The following is a 25047-nucleotide window of genomic DNA, read 5'->3' on the forward strand; positions in this document are numbered from 1 at the left end:
GATGTTCATTCTAACAAGTTTAAGGTAAGTTCTGTTTGGAGGTGAATTATGAACCATTACCTTCTAAGGTGTTCCTCCTGCCATCCCCTCCAATGATTACTTCAAACTCGTACTCAGACACTGGATGGGTTTTGGGATGGACCAGTGCACGCCAACCTATTCCTGTAGATAAACTCCAAGTTAATGACAATATAAATGGCAATAATAATAGAAAAAAATTAGATAGAACCAGTTCTTACTATCAGTAAATCCTTCAACACATGATCAGTCAAGAAACCCTGCGGTACAGCAACAGTGATGACAGGGTTATTACTGAACTGTGCAGCAGCTCCACATGAATCAGAGGCAGACACAGCTCTGTAAAACTCCCCTAATTCCTTTAAGGGCCCCTACAAACTTCTCTACTTCCTATACAATTAATAAAAAGCCAAAAAACAAGTAAGCTACACCTCCTGTGGTGATCAGAGAACAGGTTTCACAGCGATACCAAAAGCATAACCAAGGATCATTCACCAATATAAATATGCTCAGTGAATGCAAAGAAAGGAGTTGTTTCAAAATGTTACGTAATAGGTTTAAGTATTTTAGAAGCAATTACAATTTACCACGTCTCTGTCTATTTCTGTGTAGTCCTTCTGGTGACTTTGTTCCATACAGTAAGTAATTTGGATTTGTCACTAGGAAAAACAAATCCTACTAAAAATCCAAGCTAAAATGGATTAATAACTATTCTTATTAATGGAGTATGAGTAAAGGACTTAATGTTATAAGCAGAGTTAAGGAGTGTATCTTGTATATCCTACTACAACATCCCCCTTCTCTACTGCCCATTTCAGTGCTACTTGCTTTCATTCTCCTGGTCCTCTGGAGGGTAAACGAGCCCCCGAAATTCCACATTGACATGGATCTCTATTCCCAAGATCAAGGCAACCTTTAAAAGGATCAGCTGGAGCTGACGGATACCTGCAAAAAAAAAAAAAAGAAAAAAAAAAAAAAAAGCAGATTATAAAGAAATAGAAAAAAAAAGAGCACAAGTGGCCATGTGTGTCTGTGTGACATTACCGATACCCTGACTTAAAGGCCAGCTGCTACTTTCTTCTTCCCCACCATGTTCCCAGCACTTCATCCAGGCACCACTGGTGTGTGATATCACAGCATGTTAAGAAAATTCAACACAGCTGAAAACCCAACTCTTTTCAAAGTATAAAAAGTAATTTTTGGTGTTTCAGTCCCCTAATCAGCAACAAGGGTAATAATCAGGACACAAGCTGCAGGAGAGGGAGGGAAGACGGCACAGGCATGACTGCACTTGTCACAGATGGCAAAGAGCCACTGGATCAGCCTGGCTTTAATAATGGCCTGCACCTCCATCCCAACACCTCTGGGTTAGTGAGGGCATAGAAAGCTCCTTACCACCTCTTTCCTTTTCAGGCCACTTTGGCAATGAGAATGAAAATTACAGCATGCAAACTCAACTAATTTGAAGGAAAATACCTGTCATATTTCAGATGCCAAAATGAAAAAATCCTTCACCTAAACCCTAAATTTTAGCTGTGCTGATATATAAAATAAGACAAAATGCATAAAGACTGGAAGAATAAAAATGAAAAGAAATTAGAAGGAAAAAGCAATCTGCAAGGCTGAAGTTACAAAGAAATCTTCCAGTTTTACCATTTGTTGCCAAATTTAAAAAAAAAAAAAAAAAAAAGAACACAGACTGGTGGACAACACATGGCTGTGTCATGTACAGTGAATTTTGGGGAAGAAAAAAGAAAAGAAAAATAACTCCTACTCCACCAAAGTGTTCAGCTTTCAAAGAGGATTGATTTAACAGAATATAACAATCATCAAGATTGTTTTCAATTTTAATGCATAAACATCTATTTAATCAAAACGTATCTTCACATTCTTCTGAAAACTAACAAATCCAAAACTGTACCTCCTTTCTCCAGACTGAAATTCTCAAGAGTCTTCAAAAGCATGCACTAATTTTTCTTTACATGCTGCTCAAGAGATACAGAATAATGTGGCAGCTGCAGGAATGTATCAGCAAAAAACAGAAAAATTATCAATTTAAAAATAAAAAAGAAAAAAGTGGGCTTTAATTGTACTTTTCAGTGAGGGAAGAAGCTATGCCTTAGGAATGTCTAAGAGATGACAGATAAACACTACATGTTTTCATCTCATGACTAGCCCAGAATGCACAATGCAAAAGTAATGCTGAATTGTACCATAAAAACTTGAGAGTGGGGACTGCTGTAGGCTGAATTTTCATTCCCACCTTCCTTCCCCCAGGAAGAAGCAATGCTGCTGCGTCCATCCCTGGCTGTACTTACTGATATGGTCTATGGATCCTGCGCAGAATTTGCCGTAGAACTTTTTGGCGCCGAGGCCCCTGAGGTCGTGGATGGTGAAGGGCCACAAGTGCAGCACATTGTTGCGGGAGAAGGCATCCCTCTTCTCTATGACCACCACCTTGGCTCCCAGGAAGGACAGGTCGATGGCTGTGCGAAGGCCACAGGGTCCAGCCCCAATGATCAGACACTGCAAAACAACCAGCACCGAGTAACTGGACAGTCCTTGGAGGAAATGGGTATTCCTGCAGCAACTTCCGCGTGTCCCACAGCTCTTAGGAAGAAGTGCTCTTTGTCTGAAACATAAGCTGAAATTTCAGAACAGTCTTTCTGTTTCTACTTGCCAAGGTCTGCCATTGATAAGCAGAAAGCACAACCTGAAAATTAAGTATATTGCAGAGCAGTGAAAAGACTCAGGAAGCAGGCAAGTAAAACTGTGTGCTTGTTTGCAACCCTTGCTTTAAGAAGAGCTGCCCAGTTATACTCTGCAAGCTACATAAGTACCTGGAGAACAGCAATACTTCTGAAGGCTTCTCCTTCCCACATTGCTTTTTTTTTTTTCTATAAAAATTGAAGCAAAAAATTAAAACAACCCCCAAAAAAACAAAAACAGTGACAAGTTTTCCTCTCATCTTCCAAACCCTGAGCTGGCCTTTTTTAAGAATATCTTCAGTAGCATTGCAACAGTTACAGCAGACAGACACAAGACACTAATGTTTTTATAAACACCATCATTTAGAGTAACAGAATAACACAGATTAGACAAGTCAGAGCACAATAATTTATGCCTTTGGTGGTGCTTTTGTGCTTCCACTACTGTAGCAAAGGAGACTTCAGGGAAGTGAACGCACGTAAACAAAAATTTTGTGCAACCAGACAAATCTTTTCTCCAATCCAACCTTTGTCATATGAAAGGCCTTTCACCTTCTCTTATCTTTTCCCACTCTGCTCACGAACACCATCAGATGCTAATAAACAACTCGAGAATGTAAAATACGTGCCTGTCGAGTGTTGAAGTACCTTCTGAGAACAGAATGATGCAGCAAAATACTTTTAGATTAAAAACCCAAGATAGTCAGGAGACACTTCTTAGCCACAGAAACCGAGGTCCACAGAGAAAGTGTTGGTATGTGCAGTCACAAATACAGTACACAGTCCATTTCTTCATCATATTGTACTTTGGTTTCTACCAAGTAAACCAGAGATGTGGAATAAAGACCTTGTTACAGAGGTGGCTGCTGCTGCTGCCGTGTGATTCTTTTCCATATCCTTATGGCTGCACAAGGAAGCTCTTTGAGGAATTCTTAATTATGCCAAAATTTAACTATGAGCCAGTGTTCTGATAAACAACCAATCCCCAAAAGTAAAACTTTGTGTTCAGTGGTCATCCCCATCTGACAATATTTACAGGCTGCTACATTCTCACCACTTATTCGCTGGGGTATAAACTCTGCAAGCACCATGAAACTGCAAATGTAAAGCCTGAATGATGGAAAACCAGTTACAGCAGTGATGATATAGTTACGACATGCAAATTCCACGTAGGACTACTGAATAAGATAAGAAGTCACATAAATCTGAGGGCAGAGATCCAAGTCTAGAGGAAAGGGAAGGGAAGAACAACACCACTGCTTTAGTAGTTTCAGGAACCTGAAAGCATTTGGGACAAAAGGCACACCCTCTGAACTAATAAATACCTAAATAATATTGTGTATTGAACAGGTGTCTATCTTGTAATTTGATATAAGGGATCCTCAGTTAGGATCTACTATATTCTTCCAATTTAATATTGCTTTCTTTGTAGGTAAATGTAACTCCCAAACATCACCTTGTCTATCTTTTTTTAAACTTTTCAGAAAATCAGCTCAGTATTATCATACTTATTCAGGTAATAATTTTCCTTGGCTGACAACTACAATCTTCAAAGAGCCTGGATTTCAATAAGCAAAAAGAACACACTGAATTCGGTGATTTTCATTCTTTGACAAATTTCCACATATAAAATATTTATGATGGAGTACACAACAGCAAAGGAATTGGACTAAAATCAGACTATTCCAACTCAGGTTTTATTAAATTATAAGCTAGTTGCCTGAAACTTCGTCACAGGAACTTAAAAGGTTTATTCCTCTCTATCCTTCCTCCCTGCTCTCATAGTAGGATGTGGTTAAAAGCACTCAGATTTAGATTAAGATTCTGTATATTCTGAATGTATAATACTCATGCAAGTAATTTATGGTCGAAGTTGCATTTTATAAATTCCATCACAAAAACATTAAATTATGTTGTTATAGAACACAAATTTTAAGCAACATTAAATTATGTAATTATAAAACATAAATTCTAAGCACAATTAAAACCAGAAAACATTATTTTCTACCTATAGTGCTTCTTCCAGTGTCAGATGTCTCATAAAAACCCACATTCTGGTACTCACAGTCAGCAGTAACTCCATGACATGCCAAGCACAACCAAATAAAGGCAGCTACTGTTATTCCTTGTTCCCTTTCCCTTCAGTGACTCCAAGCAATTGCAGCAACTCCTTGCACTGAAGCTGGCTCACCCCTCAAAAACACTTCTTGCTCAAGATCTTTCAGACAGATTATATCAAGTTTCCAATAACAATGCCATGGTAATAGAATATCAAATGCAAACTGAAATGCTGTATTCTCTTTATAACCAATGGAGAGAAAGCACCATTTGTAACTATTTACATTTGAACAACCCATCACGTCCAAGACACTTCCATGAACTCTGATTATCTGCATTCTGGTTAGCCTGGATGCTGGCCATGTGCACAAACTGCTCAGCTCCAGGCAGAGCACCTCATCCCTGAACAATTTTTAAATGGGCAATTAATTAAGAGCTATCCTACAAAGTATGAAAACTTCAGAATTGGTTTATGTTCAAGTGTACAGAAGCCAGGCTTCCTCAAGAAATTACTGACTTCTATTCTGACATGGATAAAACCCTAATATTTATTTTAAATTCTATCATCTCCACATGCCCACTTAAATTTCTGTACCTTTTCATCAGCAGTTTGCAAATTACATTAAACATTAGGAATATAAAGCCAAGTGAGTTAGGAAACATCAAATCACACATGACTCAGTTTTCAAAAGGCCTCTGCTTTAAATAGTTATGATTACCTCTTAGGAGTATAGTAAATTTAAACATTTAATGGCAGGCACTATTTGGAAAGAAAACAAGAAATTAATAGAAACATATATGAAAAGATAAGAGGAATACATGGTAAAATTTGGTTTAAAAAATATGTCCACTACAGTCATTGCCAAGTCCCATCACCGTGATCCTTCAGACCAACCTCAGGAAGTTCTGAGGTTTTTCTCTCGTTTAATGAGGGACAGTCCCACATGAGCTCATGAGCCTCTCTGTTTATCTCACCACCACATGCTCCTTCTACAACAACTCTCTTGATCCCAGTTCTCCAGTTCCATTCTCACTCCCTTTAACTTGCCTTTGGTGTATGAAATAGCTTAAGCTTTTGGAGGATACAAAATCCCTAGCAACCTCTTCAGTCAAACATCACTCCCAGGATGCTTTACTCCTTTTACCCACTTCATAACTGTACTTGAAGAGAGGTTTTAAAGACACTTGGTGGCATGTATTTACTCAAAGCACACCCTTTTCTGATGACTATTGAGCCTCTGTACTCCTCTGGGTCTCCAGTTATTCTTTCAGAGCACCTTATCTGAAGGACTCTCATTTCTCTCATTCCTCTCACTGCCAACTTCCCAGGGGGCTTCACCCATGATCTCGTGTCATCTTGCTCTAGAAATTGTCTTTGCATCACCTCATCAGAGACAATGGTTTCATCAGCTTTGCCAGAGCTTTCAATTCACAAAACCTCCAGCTTGAGAGTTGGCTACTTTTGGCCAAGCTAAAATCTCTACCTTTCTGACATTTCCTTGTGGCTGCCTAATTGTTAATTTAAGCCAAATACAACCAAATGGAGCTCTAATGTCCTTCTAAACTCAGATCACCACTTCCTAGTCATATCAATGTCACACTCGATTTTCTGAATGCCTTTCATAGCTGGATGTCACCCTCCACTCACATCTGGTTTTTCATATGCTCTCACAATCAAGCACTACCCACTTAGATGCCCATTAAATCCCTTCTTTAATGTTTCATCTCTATTACTGAACCAACGTTTTCCACGGTGTTAAAAAATCACTCTTAGAGTCTATTACTCAAATAAGTTAAAAACCTCTACATCTTATTCCTTTCATCTGTTTGTCATAAAAACATAAACCACCTATCCTCATTTCACAGACTTAAATATTTTAGTTCAGCTCAGTCCATTATGTTTCATTCCAAGTAAGAGGAATTCCTGAATCGAATGAACGTCCAGGGCGATCAATTTTGCAAAAAATTTAGAATTTTTCTCCATTATGCTTGTAGAATTTGGAAGATATATTCCTCAGCACAAAACCTATTACATTTATTTTCTGGTAAATTCTTTCTTTCTTATGTTGCCTGAAAAATGTAAACTTTAACAGTGGTTGGATTTTTGGGGTGTTGAAGCTACTGCCCACTTTGACTACCAACAGTGCCCAATTGCTTGATTTTCAGAGTTTATCAAGAGTAATTCATTATAAATGCCTCCATCATCATTAAAATGGCCACTGGAAAGTGAAACAAGATAAACAATTAAGAAAATAATATAATTTTCTAATATCCAGTTGGGGAAAAATATAAGTCCACAGATCTGAAATTACATTCTCTAAACAAGATATATTCTCCCTCAATTCCATACTGAGGAATTAGTCATTAATTCTTCCAGTTAAAGTACTTCCTTCCCTCAAAAGGTGACTATTCAAGAGAAGGAGCAGCATCTATTGTCTTTGATGAAGGAGGACAGAATCCTGTTCTAATTTTATCCTATTCTGCCCTATTTGTCTATTTTGAAAAAAAAAAAATTGCTTCTTTATTTGCTTGATTATTCACAAAACCAACCTATTCTAGTCACATTTCAATAAATGATAGAAAGAACTGCTTTCAAACTGCACTGTCCAAGAGCAGCAGCACATAAATGCCAACTCACAATAATTGAGGTTAAAAAAAAAAAAAAGGCAAAATTCTCTGTGTGTATGTGTAAAAGCACGAATTCCTGAAGTAAATACCACACATACCAATCTTTTAAAAAATTGGTATGAGTTTCCACAGCATTTTTTTTCCTCTGAACTTAGAATAAAATTGATCACTTTCTAAATAACAGGAAACAGTCTTTTTTTGCCAAATTGGCAGAAAAGTTCCGTTTTCTTGAGAGAGTTATGAGCATTTTCAAATTACAACTGGAAATTTCCAAACATGCATACTTTGTATCCTAAACTCCAACAGCACACATTCCTATTACTGTCAAAATGCAAAAAGGAGTCAACCAAGGTTTACCAATTAAGATTTTCCAAGCTACCTATCTATAGGACCAATGCCACAAAAACTTATAATGTAAGAACTTGCTGGCTGCTCCTCCTGAATAAAATACAAAATAAAATACATTCAAGTGGGTAGTCACATCTTGTGGTGACAAAAGGAATTTCTGATTGCTGATCAAATGCTAGAATTGTGAGAACACTCCTGAAACGTCCCTGGGCTTACAGTGACACCAGACAATATTGTTCTACGTCCACACCTTTTTACTGTGTATTCCAGAGGGATTGGGAAATAGCTGCCTGGACCATGGTGACTGAACCTCTTACCTTTGTGTTGGCGCATGCTTTCCCCTTCTTGTAGTCCTTATGGCTGCCTCTTTTATCTAATTTGGCCCACAAGGCTTTGGCTTTCCAGTAATTGAGCTTGGACTTGAGTTTGTGATAGAAGGAACGATAGTCCTTGGGCTTTAGCTCTAAGTAGTCACAGAGTTCCTGGAAAGCCTTGAGAGTCCCCTTGCAGGTGGAAGCCTGGACAAATCTGTCGAAGAGAACATGAGCCTGGTTCACCTTCTCATTTTTACTTTCCTCCATGCTTCACACGTGGCAGCTGCCCAGGGGGGCAGCTGTGCTCTTCCAGTCTGCCAGATTTCCTGATGTTGTTCTGCTGAGCCACTTTCACCTCTGCCTTACAAGCATTCTTAACCTATAAAACAAAAAGAAGAAAGAGTAACTGAACTTGCTCTTTTTCGTTCCAAAATTTTGTCTATGTTTGCTGAACTAAGAGCCCAGATTCCCAGTCAGCCCTCAGTTGATTGATATCCCAAGGATTTCTACCCAAGCTAACTGAAGAGGAGGCTTCCAGAGTTCACTGAGCCTCGCTGCAGACAGCAGCACATCCCACATCTCTGTTAAATCACAAAATAGTTTAACCTGAGCCAGTGTCTTGGAAGTTTCATCAAAACTCATTCTGCATGAAGAGCAGAGAAGTTACAAGTAAACAGGCAGATGTTACATGATATCTGCATGAGGGCAGAGGTTGTAAAACAGAACAGGCAGACCTACTATGTCGCAGTTACTGTGTAACACCACAGCAATAGCTATGGGCTGGTGTTAAACATGCTACTAACACAAAACACTTCCAGAGTCAGTATTCCATCAGTAAAATAAGCTTTTGTGTCTTCATTCTAAAAAGACACATGTCTTTGGTCACAATAAATAGAGATAAGAGAGGATGGCATAGCAGAAGCTGATATAGAGTCCTTGCCAACTCTGGTTTTTGCAGTGATGCCTACTGTGATCTTAAAAATTAGTTAAACCTGCTAATAGCAATCCATTTCTTAGAAAAATAAGTCAAGGCTGAATAAAGGAAGCCTGTCTGTGTTGCATGAAGCAGTATAAACATTTTCCTTTCCTAAAGCCTATACATATAATTCTGTCCATAAAGGAGCAGCCTAAGAGTGAAACATGGCTGGTGCATGATTCTTCTAAGATTCCCATACTAATTCCACTCTTCTGTGGCTCTCAATTTCTTTTGATACACAGGTCCATAGAAAATTTTAGGTGGTAGCTGGGGTCTATTTTAATCTGCTGGGGCAGATCTGCTGTAATGAGCTCTGCTGCTCGGTTCTGGGATCCCTCAGAAGCAGGCTGGAGATCTACAGAATTGTTTGGATCACAATTAGAGATTTTGTTTAAAGCATAGGTATTTGCTCTTCTTCTTCTCTCTCTCTCTTTTATATAGAATAAACCTTTTTCTTTCATTTAGAAATACCACAAAGTACATACTCTAAATTACCCTGCTTGCTGAGAAAGAATAGTTCTGTTTGCCTTAGATATGAAGGCACCATGGAAACATATGTACAAACTATGGAAGTGAAAGCACTTCTGAGGTGTTTTTTGCCCTTTGTTTTTTTGGATGTGTTTTTTTTTTGTTTTGTTTTGTTTTTGGTTTTTTTTTTTTTTGTTTTGGTTTGGTTTTTTTTTTTTGCAAAGGGTATTAAGGTAAAAAGGGAAATATGTGGACTTGGAAAAAACTTTTTAGATTCTTACCAGCTCTTTTCCTGCTTCCAGCAGACAGGAAGCCAAGCCAAACATTACAGCTCATGTCTCTTCCCCTCCCATATGACAGCTCTCCAGTAGTTTATTTGGGCACTCCTGCTTTTCAGCCTAACATGGTGTTTATTGTTTATGTTTAGAAAGGGCAAAGGAGACCTGGAAACCTTTACAAACAGCCACAAACTGGTACTTTTTAAAAATAGAAGTTTTAACAGTGAAAGTACAGAAGTCAAAGTACAACAGTGGGTTATAGTGCAGAATGCAATTCTGACTTTATTAAGACAACCACCTTAGAGGACTCAGTACCCATGAAGCTGTTTTTCTAACTGGCTGATAGTGATACCCATATCCATATCAGTACTGCTCACTAAGCAAATTGGAACTGCTTTCCTTATTATCCATCTTAACTTTACTGTTGCGAAGCCAGAAACATGCTCCAGGCTTGCACCTCAGGGAAACCACTGCACTGCTACAGAGGCCTAAGTCACAGAACCCTGAAATGGTTTGGTTTGGAAGGGAGACCTTAAAGGTCACAAAGCCCTGCCATAGGTAGGGACACTGTTGTGTTGCACCAAGACAGGGCACCTCCCACTAGACCAGGCTGCTCAAAGCTCCGTCTAATTTGATCTTGAGCACTTCCAGGGATGGGGCATCCACAGCTTCTCTAGGCAACCTGTGCCAGTGTCCAAGTGCCCAGAACTTCTTCTCAATATCCAATCTAAACCTGCTCTATAACAGTTGGAAGCCATTCTCCCTTGTCCTATCATTCATGTCCTTGTTAAAAAACCCTCTCCACCTCTCTTCTGGCCCAACCAGGTACTGAAGGCCTATGTCTCCTCTTTTGTTCTCAAGAAGAATATTATAATGCACTCCAACAAAACACCTCTAATGCTGAAGGAGTAATTTCGGTATCTCTGTGTCATACAAACACAATAAAATACCTACAGTCTAAAGTCATATGCCTAATTAATCAGCACAGCATTCCAGGCTGAATACTCTTATGTTCCCCCCGCTTCTTGCACCCCCACTCTACCACCCAAATATTCACTTTACACCAGTGCTTTGGATGACTGAGACTTCTTCAGAAAAAGCAATACAAGTTACGTGACCTAAATTAAGTGGAGTCACAATTTGGGTCTGTTAGTCCACATTCCGCTACTGATATACCCAGATGTAAGGACAGCATAGGGATAACTTCTTAGTCTTTCTTCTCCCACAGTTTTTCACCAAGGAAGTGAACCAGCATTGGTTTTGCACTGCTAAAAGACCCCAAAGTTAAAACCCAACCTCTTTTTATCACCTTATATCACAGTACAAGCTGGCTTGTACTGGACAATTAATTTGGCTATAAATAAGAAACTCAGCTGGCCCTGGGTTGAGAGAAAAACCAGCCCCTGGGTTGAAAGAAAGGATCCTCAATGAATTCTGTTCCATCCTAAGCTGGAGACATCTCACAGGTCTGGGAGCTGGGAGGAGTCAAGGAACAGACAATGACTGTTATAAACAGGGTTTCATACAATAAACTTGCTCTTTTGCCACATGGACATTGGGGTGTGTGTTGTCCCTGGCTCCAACCACCGACCCCACAAAACACATGGATATTAACTATAATATCCTTTCACTCCAGGAAGCTGTGTATCCGAGGTTTGCCGAGCCAGCAGCCAAACCTGGAGAAAGTAGGTCATTTGAGCCAGCACATTCCAAGGGGGACCTGAGCATGGCAGCTCTGCCCAAATCCCATTTCACACAGCCTGGGAAATCAGTTATGCCCACGGGTGAAACACTGAAGCTTCAGTCACCACATTAGGTCACTCCCTAGAACTCTGCATTCCTGGTGTAAACACCCTGAGCCCTTGGAACCCAAGAGCAACACGTCAGAGAACATGGAAATTACAGGAGGTAAGCAAGGGCAGGCAAGAATTATTTGCTAGGTTTCCAGGGTACTTGTGTGCCTTGCTGGCTGTTCTGCAAGTCTGCAGTATCCTGCATGTTTTGTCTCGAGGCAGCTGATTGCTGACTCAGATGCTCTGTGAATTCCTTGGCTTCAGAGCTGGGTGAGACAAAGCCCATGGAAAAACGCATGCAAGAACAGTGCTCACGTTGCTATTTACAATAATAGCAGGAGGTTGTCACCGACTCATGGCTCCAAGTCCCCTCAGGATCTCCAGTACTTACCCAGGACAAAAGAAACCAAAGGAAAACAGAGATGCAGGCAGTGAATAATTCCAGGTGGTGGTTCCTTCCCACAGTCACCACAGATGCAGGAATATGAATATTTTATCAAATGCATACACGAGAAAGAAAGCCCAGTGCCCTACTTCTGCCAAAGGCAAGAGATAAGAGAAGATTTTGCAAATTCTACACATAATGAATTCGGTTGTACAAATTGAAGTTCTGCAGCAAGTGTTGCAAATGCAGGGCTTATACATTTCAGGCAAATAAATCCCCATTATATGAGTCACCACCCACTCTACATTTCCATCCTAATTTTGTTCAAAGTGTTCATTCAAGCAATGACAGGAGACGGGGGAAAAAAATATTACAGGAATGTATTTTTCAGTCATCTCTCTTTTCCCATCAGAAATTATTGAGTTAATTCTATCTATATTCACAGCTTGTTCTCTTTACCTTAAATCAGGAGTGAATAAAACATCTGCGAAAGTAACTGCCCAGCTGCACTTCTGAGTGCTGAGTTTGTCTGAGCACCATGTAAGTGCTTTCTGACATTTGAGTTATTTCACAGCCAGACCAATACCACAGATGCACCCTTGACAGAGAAACCTCTGAGATGTCAGGCATCAAGAAGAAGTGATAATACTGTATGGAATTTGAAAGCAAACTGATCCATGATCATAAAACTACTCTCCAGCAACATTCCCTATGCCCTTGCCCCCCTTTCATGGCTCCTTCTGTAGCTTGTGCCTGAACAAGGCTCAGTAACATGCCCTGCAAACTCCAAGATAATTGCAGTACCCAGGCAGCCAGGACACACTTGCAACTTGGCTAGCAATAGCCTAAACACAGATTACAGTTAAGCTTATGCTACAGACAGTAGGAACACCTATATTTGTCCCTCTCGTCCACCCAGCATCCAGTTTTCCTGTAGGAAACCAATTACTTTTGAGACTCATTCTTTGTTGAATCTGGATGAAATTGTTCAAAAGTTATTAAGGATGAACTGAAAAGCAGATGAACAAATTGCTCAATCCCGTAAGCCTCCCTTCTTTAGGAAGCCAAACACAAAAAATCTTTATTCCTACAAATGAAAAAGCTCTGTTTTAATTTCTAAGATTTACATTCTTTTACTTTCAGCTGAAACTGAAAAAATTGATTTTCTACAATATGTTCATGACTTTCTAAGTGATCACAGGTATCAAAAAGTGCAGCTTCAGGGCAGTGGTAAGACTGTGGAACAGATGGCAAAAGGAGGACAATTTTGACAAGAAAAGCTAAAGTCAAAACTGGCAACTATGTTAGCTCCATATTACACAGACCAAGAAGGGGAAAGCAGGAGGACAAAGGCGTGGTTGCCATTGTTTGTAGCTTCCCTTTTACACCAGATGGAAAAGGGGCACATTCTGCACTGTCCACAGCATGTTTTAAAATGGGATTTAGATCTGTTACTGTTCATAACATTCAAGACTCAAGCACATAAGCTGTCAAAAAACTGTTTTAATACACCCATGAAACTTGATCTGGTGACTTGTGCTCACCACATGGGAGGCAGTCTTTTGGGTCTCCATTGCTTTCCTGTCTACTCCCTCTTCCAAGCTAGGCCAAAAGTGGGAGAAAGAGAAACCAAATATGAACTTGACTGCAAATACAAGAACCTCTTCTTAGCACATACACAAACAGTTCATAGAATGCTCATGTCAAAAAAAAACTCAATCCAGTACTGACTTGAGAAGAAATGTTAATTATACACGAGAACATGGAAACATACAAATACAGAAAATATTTTGATTCCCAAATTCACATTATGGTACAGAAGGAAAAATGTGTACATTGCTTGTTAATAACCATTTCTCCAGTGCCAAAACACAACTACTGAAAGCAGTGCACCTACAAAATACAACCTTTTCTCTATGAGAACTCAAAAACATACTTTGCTGCTGCTGTCATACACAACTCTTTGATCACAGTATTCCCTACACTGAATGAACACTAACAAAGAAAGAGACCAAGAAACAGATCAATGCTTTTCTCCAGAAGAAAAAAAATTGAAATTATACCAAGGAAGAGGTATCAGTGGATGATAAGGGAATAACAGTAGGACACCAGGATAGGTGTCATTCTCACACCACGATGTAACAGAACAACAGTTCAATTCCCTTATCTGAAGTGCTTTGAAGCTGTTCCTGATGTTACATTTCAACATAGAAAGGCATCCAAAAATTAGTTTCCACCCAGTTTTACAAGCTGGATTTCCTCAGAGCTCTGCAAACACTATCTAATAACCCTTGGAAAGTGCCTATTACCAGAATGACATTTTCATAAAACTTTATTTCTGCGACTTCAAATGGGGATAAAACAAATTGGTTGCCCTAGCACAGCACGATATATCAGCTTTTGACATCATGCAGGACATGGACCCATTCATTTTTCCAAGCTAAAATGTTGTGTATCCCACAAGAAACAGCAGAAATACCAGCTTTGAGAAAAGCTTTACTGAACATTAAAGAACAAGAACACTATTCTGCCCCAAGTAGAAATTCTGAACAGAACAATGAGTGGAGGTTACAAACACACTTTAACAGCCTCTGCAGCCCAGTGAACCAAGTCCTCTGAGATCTCCAGATTCTGCTGCTGCACTGATCACCCCAAACCATTCCATGGTACAGGGAGAAAACAAATAGAGCCTGTATTTGTATTCTGGAAAAAAAAAATAAATCTCATTAAAGAAATTCTCTAATGAAACTCATGTGAACCCATTTGCAAAAATTTATGTAAGTGAAAGCTTACATAAGCAAAAGTGAAATGCCAGAACCTAACACCAAAACAAACACTGCATTGATCACAGAAGTGATCACAAAGGAGAAAAGATAATCAACAGGAACAAAGAGACAGATAGAACCATAGGATCTGCAGCTGACAAGAAGATAAGAATGACCAATCTTTATTGAGCACACAAAATGGTTCAGAGATCCACAGAATGAAAAGGTCTAGAACTCTCTGTTGCTTTCTCTTTACCTGCACTTCCCTCCGCTTACTGTGCTTCAGCTCTCCCTCTCATCACCTAATTAGCCAGGGAAGGGAACAAAGGCGGTAAAGCTGAGGCACAAGTCCTGTGAGGAGCACTTGAGGGAGCTGGGCTTGTTTAGCCTGGACAAGAGGAAGCTCAGGAGTGACCTTATCCCTCTCTACAACCTCCTGAAAGGAGGGTGTAGCCAGGTGGAGCTCAGCCTCTTCTCCCAGAGGAGTGAGAGGACAGGAAGACAGTCTTAAACTGTGCCAGGGGAGGTTCAGACTGGACATCAGGAGGAATTTCTTCAAAGAAAGGGTGGTCAGGCACTGAAACAGCCTACCCAGGGAGGTGGTGGACTCACTGTCCCTGGAGGTGTTTAAGGAATGGCTGGACATGGCACTCAGTGACACGGTGGTGTTGGGTCATAGGTAGGACTTCTCTCAAAGTCTTTTCCAACTTAATTGATCCTGCAATTCCCCCTTATATAGGTCAAAGATTACTTATCACCTAGAGATCCAAAGGGGCTGAATTTACCAAAGCCCCTTTCATTTGCATCAGTCATTAAGATAAATATTTAACACCTCAGAAGCAATCTCAAAGACTGGCCATTTGTGCCAGCATTTATTTTAATCACAGCAGATAGATCCCTAGACTTTCAAGTCCAGGGCTCACCCCTTAGTGGTTTGGCAAATCCAGACTCTCACAAAACATTCCAGTTTACAGACAGTAAAAAATGAACATGGGAAAGCAAGTTTTATTTGTGCTGCTTCCAATTCTCAGCTGTAATGGGTGTGGAAAAGAGGCAGGCACTTCCTGAAAGGAAGTGGTGGATGACAAGGGAGCTAGAAAACAGGATTAAAAGATTCCTAATTTCACCATTTTTACATAGTCAGCTAGGTATGGCATCACAAATCCCCTGCACTGAGCAGTTCAAACAGATTGCAAATTATTTAATGGATGTATAACCATTTTCTGTGGAACAAGACTGATTACAGAAAGTAGAGGAAGTTTAAAATCTTGGACTCTTCTTCCCTATACACATCTTGCAAGACTCTTTTGGGATTCGAGAAATCTAAGTAAAGATTTCTCCAACCCACAAACCACCATTTAGAGACATCTAAACTTTAAAAGGGGAAAAAAAAACAAAACCCAAATCCCAAGCTTTATTCTAGGACAAGTTGAGGAAGGGTTGGGATCTTGCTATAACCCATGGGTGCAACCTTAGCCTGTATAATTACCACATAAAAGATACATGCAGAATCAAAAAGAAAAAAAACACCTTAAAAATCAGACCTTGAATCCAGACCTCCAGAACTCTACCTCCTTCCTCTTAACAAAAAGAGTCCAACCAGGAACAGCATCTCAAGACTCACCTGCAGATGAGGTCACTGGTGATTTGTCACTCTGCAACCCAGCTATTCCATGCTCCAATCTGCCTCTGTCCCCAGCCCATCCATGGCCAATAAGACCTAAGCTCCCCCAGGGAAGGCTGAAACCCTCAAACTTTCACTGCTGCCAAAGAAAACCCCACAGTGTTTATAACCACTCATGGGTGTTCCCTGCTCCTGTAACTCAAACCACTATCCCAGCCTTCCTTTCTCCTTCCAAGTTATGCACAAAAATATGTGCTCTGCAGTCTATCTACACACCTAAAATCAGAAATGGCAACGACAACAAACTCAAGCTAGGTTAGATCAGGCTGTTTCTGAACACCCCACAGGCTTCGCAGCCATGTATAGCCAGGTACTCTCCTCCCACACCAGTTACTAGATTAGACCATAATACACAATTAAGCAATTTCATTTTGTTTTGCAGAGGTGGAGAATTACACACCTCAGCAAGAGCACTACTGACTGAGCAGAGTCTGAGCAGGGCACCAAGCAGGATTTGAAACAAACCAGGAGACTACTTTCCATCATGGCTTATCTTTTTGGTCAGATTCACTATGGAGTTACACCTCATTTTCACAGTAAAACTTATTTATTAGACTCTAAAGGCATGGGGCTTCTAGATAACAGGAGAGATGCTGAACATGTTCAATGGACACAATGTTAAATCCCAATTTGTCACAGGAAGAATACACACCCACACATTCATCCTATAACTTTTATTTCATAAATTAGATCATTTGGTTGAGATCTATTCCACACAAGCCACAAACCTCATCTGTAACCTCTCCTAGGCTGCATTCCTGTAGGCATTACTTTAATTTCAGAGGGAAAAAAAGTCTTTATCCCATCCTTTCCTCAAAATACTCTTACTTTGCTTACATTTTGGAGTTCTTGACAGTATGTTAAACTTAGATTAGTATCAACCCTTGATAAATTTAGTCACGTAAATCTTTCCTCTTTCCAAGATAAAAATACAAACCCTTTGCACTCTGGCATAGTCCACAATCCTCAGTAAGGATAATAATTTTAAAAGGCAAAGCAAAATCCAGCCCTTAGCGACTAACAAACTGTGAGACCATCAAATGACAACTGATGAAATCTAGCAACTTCATGAAAGTTTGTCTCTTACACAAACTGCTGCGTCTAATGCTTCCCCATTGTTCATTTTCCTCATAGGTGCAAGGAAAGCTTTTACCAGGAGACAGGAATGTATTGTAAGCAAATAACCAGTTCAACATTTTGTCTTAATCTTGATAAACAGACAGAACAAGGAGTTTTCTGTCTACATTTTCTTGTGCTACAAAATACACCAGAATCTTGAAAAGCAATCCAAACTGTAGGCAGAGAATGGCAAAACCAAAACCCACAACATCGAACTTTCCGTTCAGCTCCAGATATCAGATAATACCAATTGCACATACTGTACATGGGTTATAAATAGTAACCAGGCAGCACCTTCCCCACTTGGCTGGACATTTGACTCTCAGTAAACACTGAGCAGTTTCAATTGCCCAGATAGCAATTTCCCTGCAGCCGTGGAACCCACAGCATGCCTCTCTCAACAAAGCCTATGCCAAGCTCCGTGCCTGGAGCAAACGAAAATCTGTTAGGAAATCAGTGAGAGGAAGGAGGTGGAGGTGGTTCTGTGATTTACTCTCCTTTCCCTGAGGCTCTGGCAAGCAGCTCCTGGAAGAAGATGGCAGTCATCACTTCCAGAGGCAGACATTACCAATCTCCTCAAATACAGCTGCACTGGTGGGGGCATGAAAAGACTTGGTACGAATTAGTCAGACATTAAATCCAACCTAAGTGAAAAGATGCCATCAGCAGAGTTTATTCTTAGTAGTGAGGACACATATCTTTGTCTTTTATCCTCAAGGCCTGTTCTATCTAGCCTTTTTAATTCCATCCTCCTTTGGATAAAGGCCATTCCTCTGCAAGGATATCTGGGGGTCTGAGGCAGATAGCTGGAAGGTTCAATTGAGGATATCTGGCAGAGAAAGCAGACCTATGAAGGAGCATGGGCATTCCCTTTGCTTAATCCAGGTCTGAGAGCCCTCACCCAGGGAGCTACGAGCACTTTTTGTACAAGACATCTGTGCACACTTCATTAACAGGCAAACCCACCATGCTCATAGACTGCATTGTGAAACAACGACTGCCCAGCATGGTTTGACAGGACTGAGGCACTGCTTTGCTCCTGTGCTGCTCACAGGCCAGGATCTGTCCTGTGAGCAGTTCAGTATTTCCACTGGCAGATGATTCAGTTCTGGACCTTGGACTCAAATTGTGTAATTTCCATAATCTCTTATTCCATAACATCCTGTATTTGAACACTAGCCAGAATTACCCTTTTCCAAAATGCTTTTAATACGACAAGAAGGAGCACAAGAGACTACAGGTCACTTCTGACTCTCAGTGACAATGCCAACAGGCTGCTGCTGGTGTACCTGGAAAAGAAAAATACTGAAATCAAGAAGTATTTTCTTCAATTTTATTCAACTCCTTCTTTCAGGCACAGTGAGCTAGAATAGAGTGGTAGCAGAACACAGCTCTGTAAACTGGGAATGACCAAGAGTGATAGCAGCACCATAACATGACAGCAGCTGCTTTCTGGAAATCCATACCATGCTCCTGGAGAGCATTAACTGCACAGAACAACCTGGGGTCTTTAAGACCTGAAAAACACCCTCTCTCTAGTTGCTCACTGGCAGTAAACAATTTAATATCTATATATTTACTATCAGTTTATTCTAACAGAAACAAATACTGCTATTAAGAAAGCTTAGTTTTCTCCAATTTGAGGACTGAGAAACGTAAAGGGTTTGTTTCTTGTTACACAGAGAGCTACCAGTAAAATCCATGTCTACTCTCCACTCCCTGTCATTTCCCATATATACATCCCAGAAATTATCATGGGTTTTTTTCCATGGACCTGAAAGATCTAGCTAACTGTAGAGAAAAATTTCTTATTTCCTGAGGCAAACAAAAAAACTCTTCAGTGTTTGGTTCTTGAAATACTTGGGAGCGACCACAAGTAATAAGCAATGTTTGCTTTTAACCTTTCATTTCTGCAACACTCCTGTTTATTTTCTAGGATAGAACAGACTATTCCAGTTGGAAGAGCCCCACAGTGACCATCTGCCTGGCTGAACAAAAGTTGAAGTGTGTTGTTAAGGGCATTGCCATCATGAAAGTTCATTTCCCTTCCCTGGCTGATACCAGTGGCTGGGCACACACATTTTGTGGTAAATTCTGCATTATGTTCTGTAACTATAGGGAATAACAGGGAAATGCTCATTTGAAGAGTAAAAAGCAGATAAAAGGATCTAATGCTGATAAAAATGGGCAATTTCCTACCCTTATCACACTGTGCCCAGTGAGATTATTAATGCTTTATGTCTCATCACTGTTATCAACTCAGACATTTCTTCCTGAGCCAGTTGTTTTTATGATCAAGAGCTTTCTTTTAATTTCCAGGCCAAGTTTATACCTCTCTATTCCTGTGCAGATGATGCTGACCTATGCATTAGCTTTCCCTCCCTTCCCAAATATATTTATAGATAATGCCACATCTCCCCTTGGCCTTCATTATGCTAAGGTCAAATCAAGCTCTCTTGGACTAAGGCTTTCTTTTCTCCCCATTCTGGGATTGCTTCAGCATCTTCCACCTCTACAATCCACAAATAGCATACATTTTAATGTACTCATTGATCACAGGAAACACTCTTTCTCCTTTCTTGATTATTTCCAAGTGAAAGGCATCAAATTGTCTCACACTATTGAATTTAATTTCATGTGTATCCTGTAAGTTCAAGTTCCTTCTACAGAATACCATTGTAAAGGTAGAGTTGGCCTCACAGGTGGAGAAATACAGCCCTGATCCTTTAAGAGCAGGAACAGGAACCCTTCACCCCCAGACTAGTTTCTTCCCCTTCTAAACCCAATTTGGTCTTTTTGTGAAAGAAACAAATATGGTATTTGGATGCAGCAGTCTTTTCAGATGCAATATCAATGCCATGGGCCAGGAGACTGGTGGAGGGAGCCTCATGTGGAAGATTCCCACAGGCTGTGATCAGCCCTTCCAGTCTCCTCTACTTCCTGACCTACTTATATCCATATTTAAAAAATGGGGTAGAACACCTCCAGGATGGCAGAAAAATGTGTTGGCTTTTGTCCTGCAACTCAGTATTTGAAATCAGGGAAGTGGGGTTCTAGAGCACTCTACAACAAGAAAAGCCCAAAGCAATTACTCAAGGCAATTTATTAAGAGAATAGAGTTTTCTGAGACTGAAAAGAAACAGACTACATGTTAGGATTTGCCTTAAAGTGGTGCAGGACTTTGATATTACTATATAGATGTAGACATGACAGAAGAAGCACAGTTGATGTGCCAAGCCAAGCATCACATGCTCCTTACCATGACTGCAAATATACCTGTGAAGCAAAACTGCTTTATTGAAAGTTCACTGAAGGCTGTGCAAAAGTATCAGGTCAAGGCCCTTATCAGCATGAAGTTGAATTTCTGTGAAAGCAGCTGATACTGTAGCCATTTCTGTAACCCTCTGTCCTCTGACAAGAGCTGTGTGGGGTGGGAAGAAGTGTAAGGGAGGTGACCCTGTCATTTGAAACTCCGTTTCCTTTTCAGGATGGATGGAATTTTGCTTCTTCCTCTGTTTTAAAGAATTACAGCCTTGAAAGCTGAAGGTGGCAAGAAAGTTGCAGAATTTTGCCTGTGTGCATAGAGCTGCCAGAAACAGTGTTGATAACAGTGTTGTTTGGAAAGGTTGTTCATACAGTCTCAAGAAAACTATGCTTTTGAAGGACATCTTAGTAAAAGCTGCTGGTACGCTCCTGTATGTTTTTTACTTTGGAAAATGAAATCTGAATGGTGTTTTTCCTCAATGGCAAAGCTATGCTATGCAAAGCAATACTTCAGGCAATTTATGCCACATCTGTGTCCTCACAGCTAATAAAGGAATGTAAGATGACAACAAGCTATGCAGGTATAATCACTTTACCAAATTACATAAGAGACGTTAAGAGATAAGTAGTGTTCTGAGTGCTCCAAGCATATACTATGTTGCCCAGGAGTCCATTATCCCAAAAGAAGGAAAAATATTTTGTCTTTGAATTGCTTTTAGAAATATCTAAAATACTAAGAGTGTGGTTGATCTAGCATTGCTCTAATCTGACCTTGAAGTAGCTTGGTTTTTCTTTTTCCACATATGCTGTGGAACAGTAACTTCACTTTCATTAGTCCCCTGGCTAACTCCTTAGATCTGACAGTAATACAGCCATTAAGCAGATCAGCAGGGTCTCAAGTTGAACAGAAAGATCAGTATTTAGACATGTCTGACATCAGTCCAAGGTTGCTGGCACATTTATAAACAGCCATAGATTGAGATGCAGTAGTATCTTGGAGAAACAGAACAAAGCAGCAGGTTTACAGTACCCAGCTGTAATGAAATGTGACACTCTGCCCTTGACAAGCATAATGCGGCATTGCTCACTGGACACAAGAGGTGCTTCTTTCTGTAGCTTGGACTCCTACCTGGCCCAGTGCTTCCATGTGCCCCTATGCCCATCACACTTGCTGGTTTTGGAGAAAACAGTCTGCCAAGGCTATTGCATGGAGGGTCTAGAACCCATCTCACTGTAGACTGTGAGGAGTCACCCTGAGCTTAGTCAACATTATGGTATCTCAGTAACTCACAGGACACCCTGGGGAAAACATCTGTGGCACCCACACTTGGACTCACCCAACACTTACTGACTCTGTGTGTGTCCAAATCTAAGCATGAGACTCCACATTCCTCCACTCCAGAGAACAAGGAAATTCACTTCTAGCACAGAACTATTTATTAGTTACACCACATGCCACATTAACACGAGCTTATGTAAGCAAATTCAGAGCAAGGTAACATCTAATGAAACTGGCCAACAAAAAAAACAGATATCTTACTATTAAAGGCTACTTTCCCTGGAAGAATTTAAAGCCACCTAGGGAATGTGTGGGAGAAGCTGACAACAGTGCAAAGCAACCTGCAGCAAGGCAGGTGTGGATGCAAAACATCCTCAAACAAACTCAGTCCATTACTAAAACTGAGTTTGACTTGCACTTAGAACTGAACATCACACACAATCTGCGCCCACAGATTTCAATCCTACCTCAGGTCAGCCTGACAAATGTTGGGTATGATGTCCACAGACACACAAGTGGCCACCTGAAGTGAACAAGAGCAGCTTCCACTCTCTGTAACTGGAATGACCAGGCTGGGTGGCTCATTTTCTCAGCAGTCTTTTCTACAGACAAGAGTGGAGCACAGAGAAGCTTCCAGCACACTCCTCTCCCATCTTCCTTCACTGAACACAAGTAGTTACAACCCATTCATGGAAAAACAGCCTTGTGCATGCAGAGAAAAACTAGGCTGTCCCAACTAGGCTACACTCAACACCTGGAGTCAGTACTAAGGTGACCCAGACAGGATTAAGCTGGAGGCCTGCCACACCATTAGCTTTCATCAGATCAGTACTTGGCTGCCCAAAAAGACAGATCATTTCTGGGGGAAAGCCATCCATGTTTTCTTTTCACTTCTTGGTTAAGAAACTTGATCTGCCTGTTGATTAGGGAACTACACCGATCCATATTGTTTAAAACTCTTGCTTGAGGAGTAGGTCAAACTAAGAAATTGTGAGTCACGGAACCACAGAATAATTAAGGTTGGAAAAGACCTCTGGAGATTGCCTACGTTGATCCCACTGCTCAAAGCAGAGTCAGCTAAAACAGCAACATTATTTCAGGACTGTGCCCAGTCAGGTTTTGAGTATCTCCAAGGATGGAGTCACCAGGGATGCTTTAAGCCTAACATAATATCTCTTGCAACAGACAATATTTAACTTCCAGGCAGATTAATTTTTATTGTAACCAATACAAAAGAGGATAGATACTCAAGTCCCAGCACACATCACCCTAAAAGGTAAAGTCAAGGGTGCCAAAAACAGCAAGTCACTTTTTCCCCTATATTCATGAAACGGTCCTCAGATTTCGTCCTTACCCTGAAACAAACTCAACTGTTTATTCCCAGGCCTAATGGAACATTAAACAAAAGAGCTTAATCCATGAAGACAACACATGAAGCTTCTCTGGCAGATAGTATTGGAGCTCTGAATCTCATTTTACATTCTACTCCCTAAACAAAGGCAACACCTAGTGCAAGGGTTTAACTAAACTGCCTCTTCTCTCCTTGAAAACAGTTCTTACTGGTCAAGTTCAGTAACATCTGAATTTGCAGTAAACAAGCACTGCCAGAACCAAAAATAACATTTAAGAGAACCTCAAGAAGTGATTGACTGACATATTGGTCCAGATGTTGGCCCAGAGCATGTGATTTTCTGGCAAGATGGAAGAGGTACCTAATGACATCAAAAAGGATATTCACACCTAACAACAAAAAAATCAGAATCAAAAAATCCATGCTATGTTTTCCAAAGGCAGAGTGCAATTCCTAGCAATGGGGCAACAAAGAATAGCTATGCAGCTGGCAACTGAACCACAAGGTTTTAAGTAGATAGTTCAAAGCCAAAGATTACTCTCTTATCCTGCACTGGGGGTGTTACAAGGCTGTGAGGAAAGATAATGACATACAGAGAAGAATCAAAAATGTATCACTTGAATTTTAAATTATCTACTTCTGCCATTACAAAACTACTTTTTGGATGACTTGCAATATGTCAATATGATTTAAAACAGTAGCTGTTTGTAGAATCCAAGGACCTCTGATTTAGCTTTGGTGTAGTCAAGGGGCTTTAGCCCTTGCAAGGCTGCCATTTTAATTTTGACATATAAAACACATTCAGTAAAATAAAAGTTTGCCTCAGGGATGAGAAGTTGTTTCTAACCTCAGGTAATGGTGGCTACTTAGAAGTACTTGGGTAAAAAAAGTGATTTTGCTAGGAAAGAAAAGGTCGCTTATGGGGGAAAGACAGGTTAAGAAACTAGCAGAGCAGGTTGACCCTACAAAGAGCAGATTTTTAAAAAGCCCTGTTTAGTGGGCATCTATTACACACATGCATGTGGGACTGGAGAACCTCCAGCAGGTCAGCCCTCTTACACCCTGGGTCCTTCTTTCCTCATCCCCTAATAAGAGGGTCTGGTGACAGGATTTGAGAAGATTACCAGGTCAAAGCTGGAAGTGCCTTCCCACCAGCAGTCTAAAAGTGAAGTTAATCACCTCAGCACTTCTAAAGGGGCAAGACCCAGGAAAGATTGAGTGAGACTACTTTCAACAACTGGCCTGAAACCAATCACGAGCCATGTGAATACCAAGTCTGATCCTGTGGGCAAACGAGCCCTGAGCAATGGTTACTTGAGGTAACATGCTGGGTGATACAGAATATACTTCTTTACACTGTTCCACACAGAATATTTCAGCAAGTCTCACTGGAACACTGACGTTCTCCAGTCAAAGGTCTGTACTACAAAGAAGTTTTGTGAAAAAGAAAGTAAGCAGTAATTTGTGTGTGCTTATTTAGAAAACAACTATCTCCACTCAAATCCTCTGGCAAGCAGGGAAAGCGGCACTAAGTCTTTTCAAGGGAAAAAACTTCAGTCTAGACTTAGAAAAGGCTTAGTCTAGACATGGATACCACAAGCACTGAAAATG

The 25047-nt window shown here is 40.4% G+C and overlaps 1 protein-coding gene across 7 annotated transcripts in view; it reads right to left on the reverse strand.

Annotated features, from left to right (window-relative positions):
- MICAL3 (microtubule associated monooxygenase, calponin and LIM domain containing 3) overlaps positions 1-25047 on the reverse strand; it is a 155839-nt gene that overhangs the window by 93480 nt on the left and 37312 nt on the right. For all 7 annotated transcript variants that reach the window (XM_021551933.3, XM_021551931.3, XM_077783311.1 and 4 more), the window contains exons 2-5: positions 8078-8453; positions 2337-2544; positions 847-963; positions 61-162 (exon numbers count right to left, since the gene is read on the reverse strand). In XM_021551933.3, the coding sequence (XP_021407608.2) occupies positions 61-162; positions 847-963; positions 2337-2544; positions 8078-8341 (691 nt within the window). In that variant the 5' untranslated portion in view covers positions 8342-8453. The remainder of the gene's footprint in view (positions 1-60; positions 163-846; positions 964-2336; positions 2545-8077; positions 8454-25047) is intronic.

The sequence above is a fragment of the Lonchura striata genome, chromosome 5, assembly GCF_046129695.1.
Source record: "Lonchura striata isolate bLonStr1 chromosome 5, bLonStr1.mat, whole genome shotgun sequence".
Classification (NCBI taxonomy): Eukaryota; Metazoa; Chordata; class Aves; order Passeriformes; family Estrildidae; genus Lonchura; species Lonchura striata.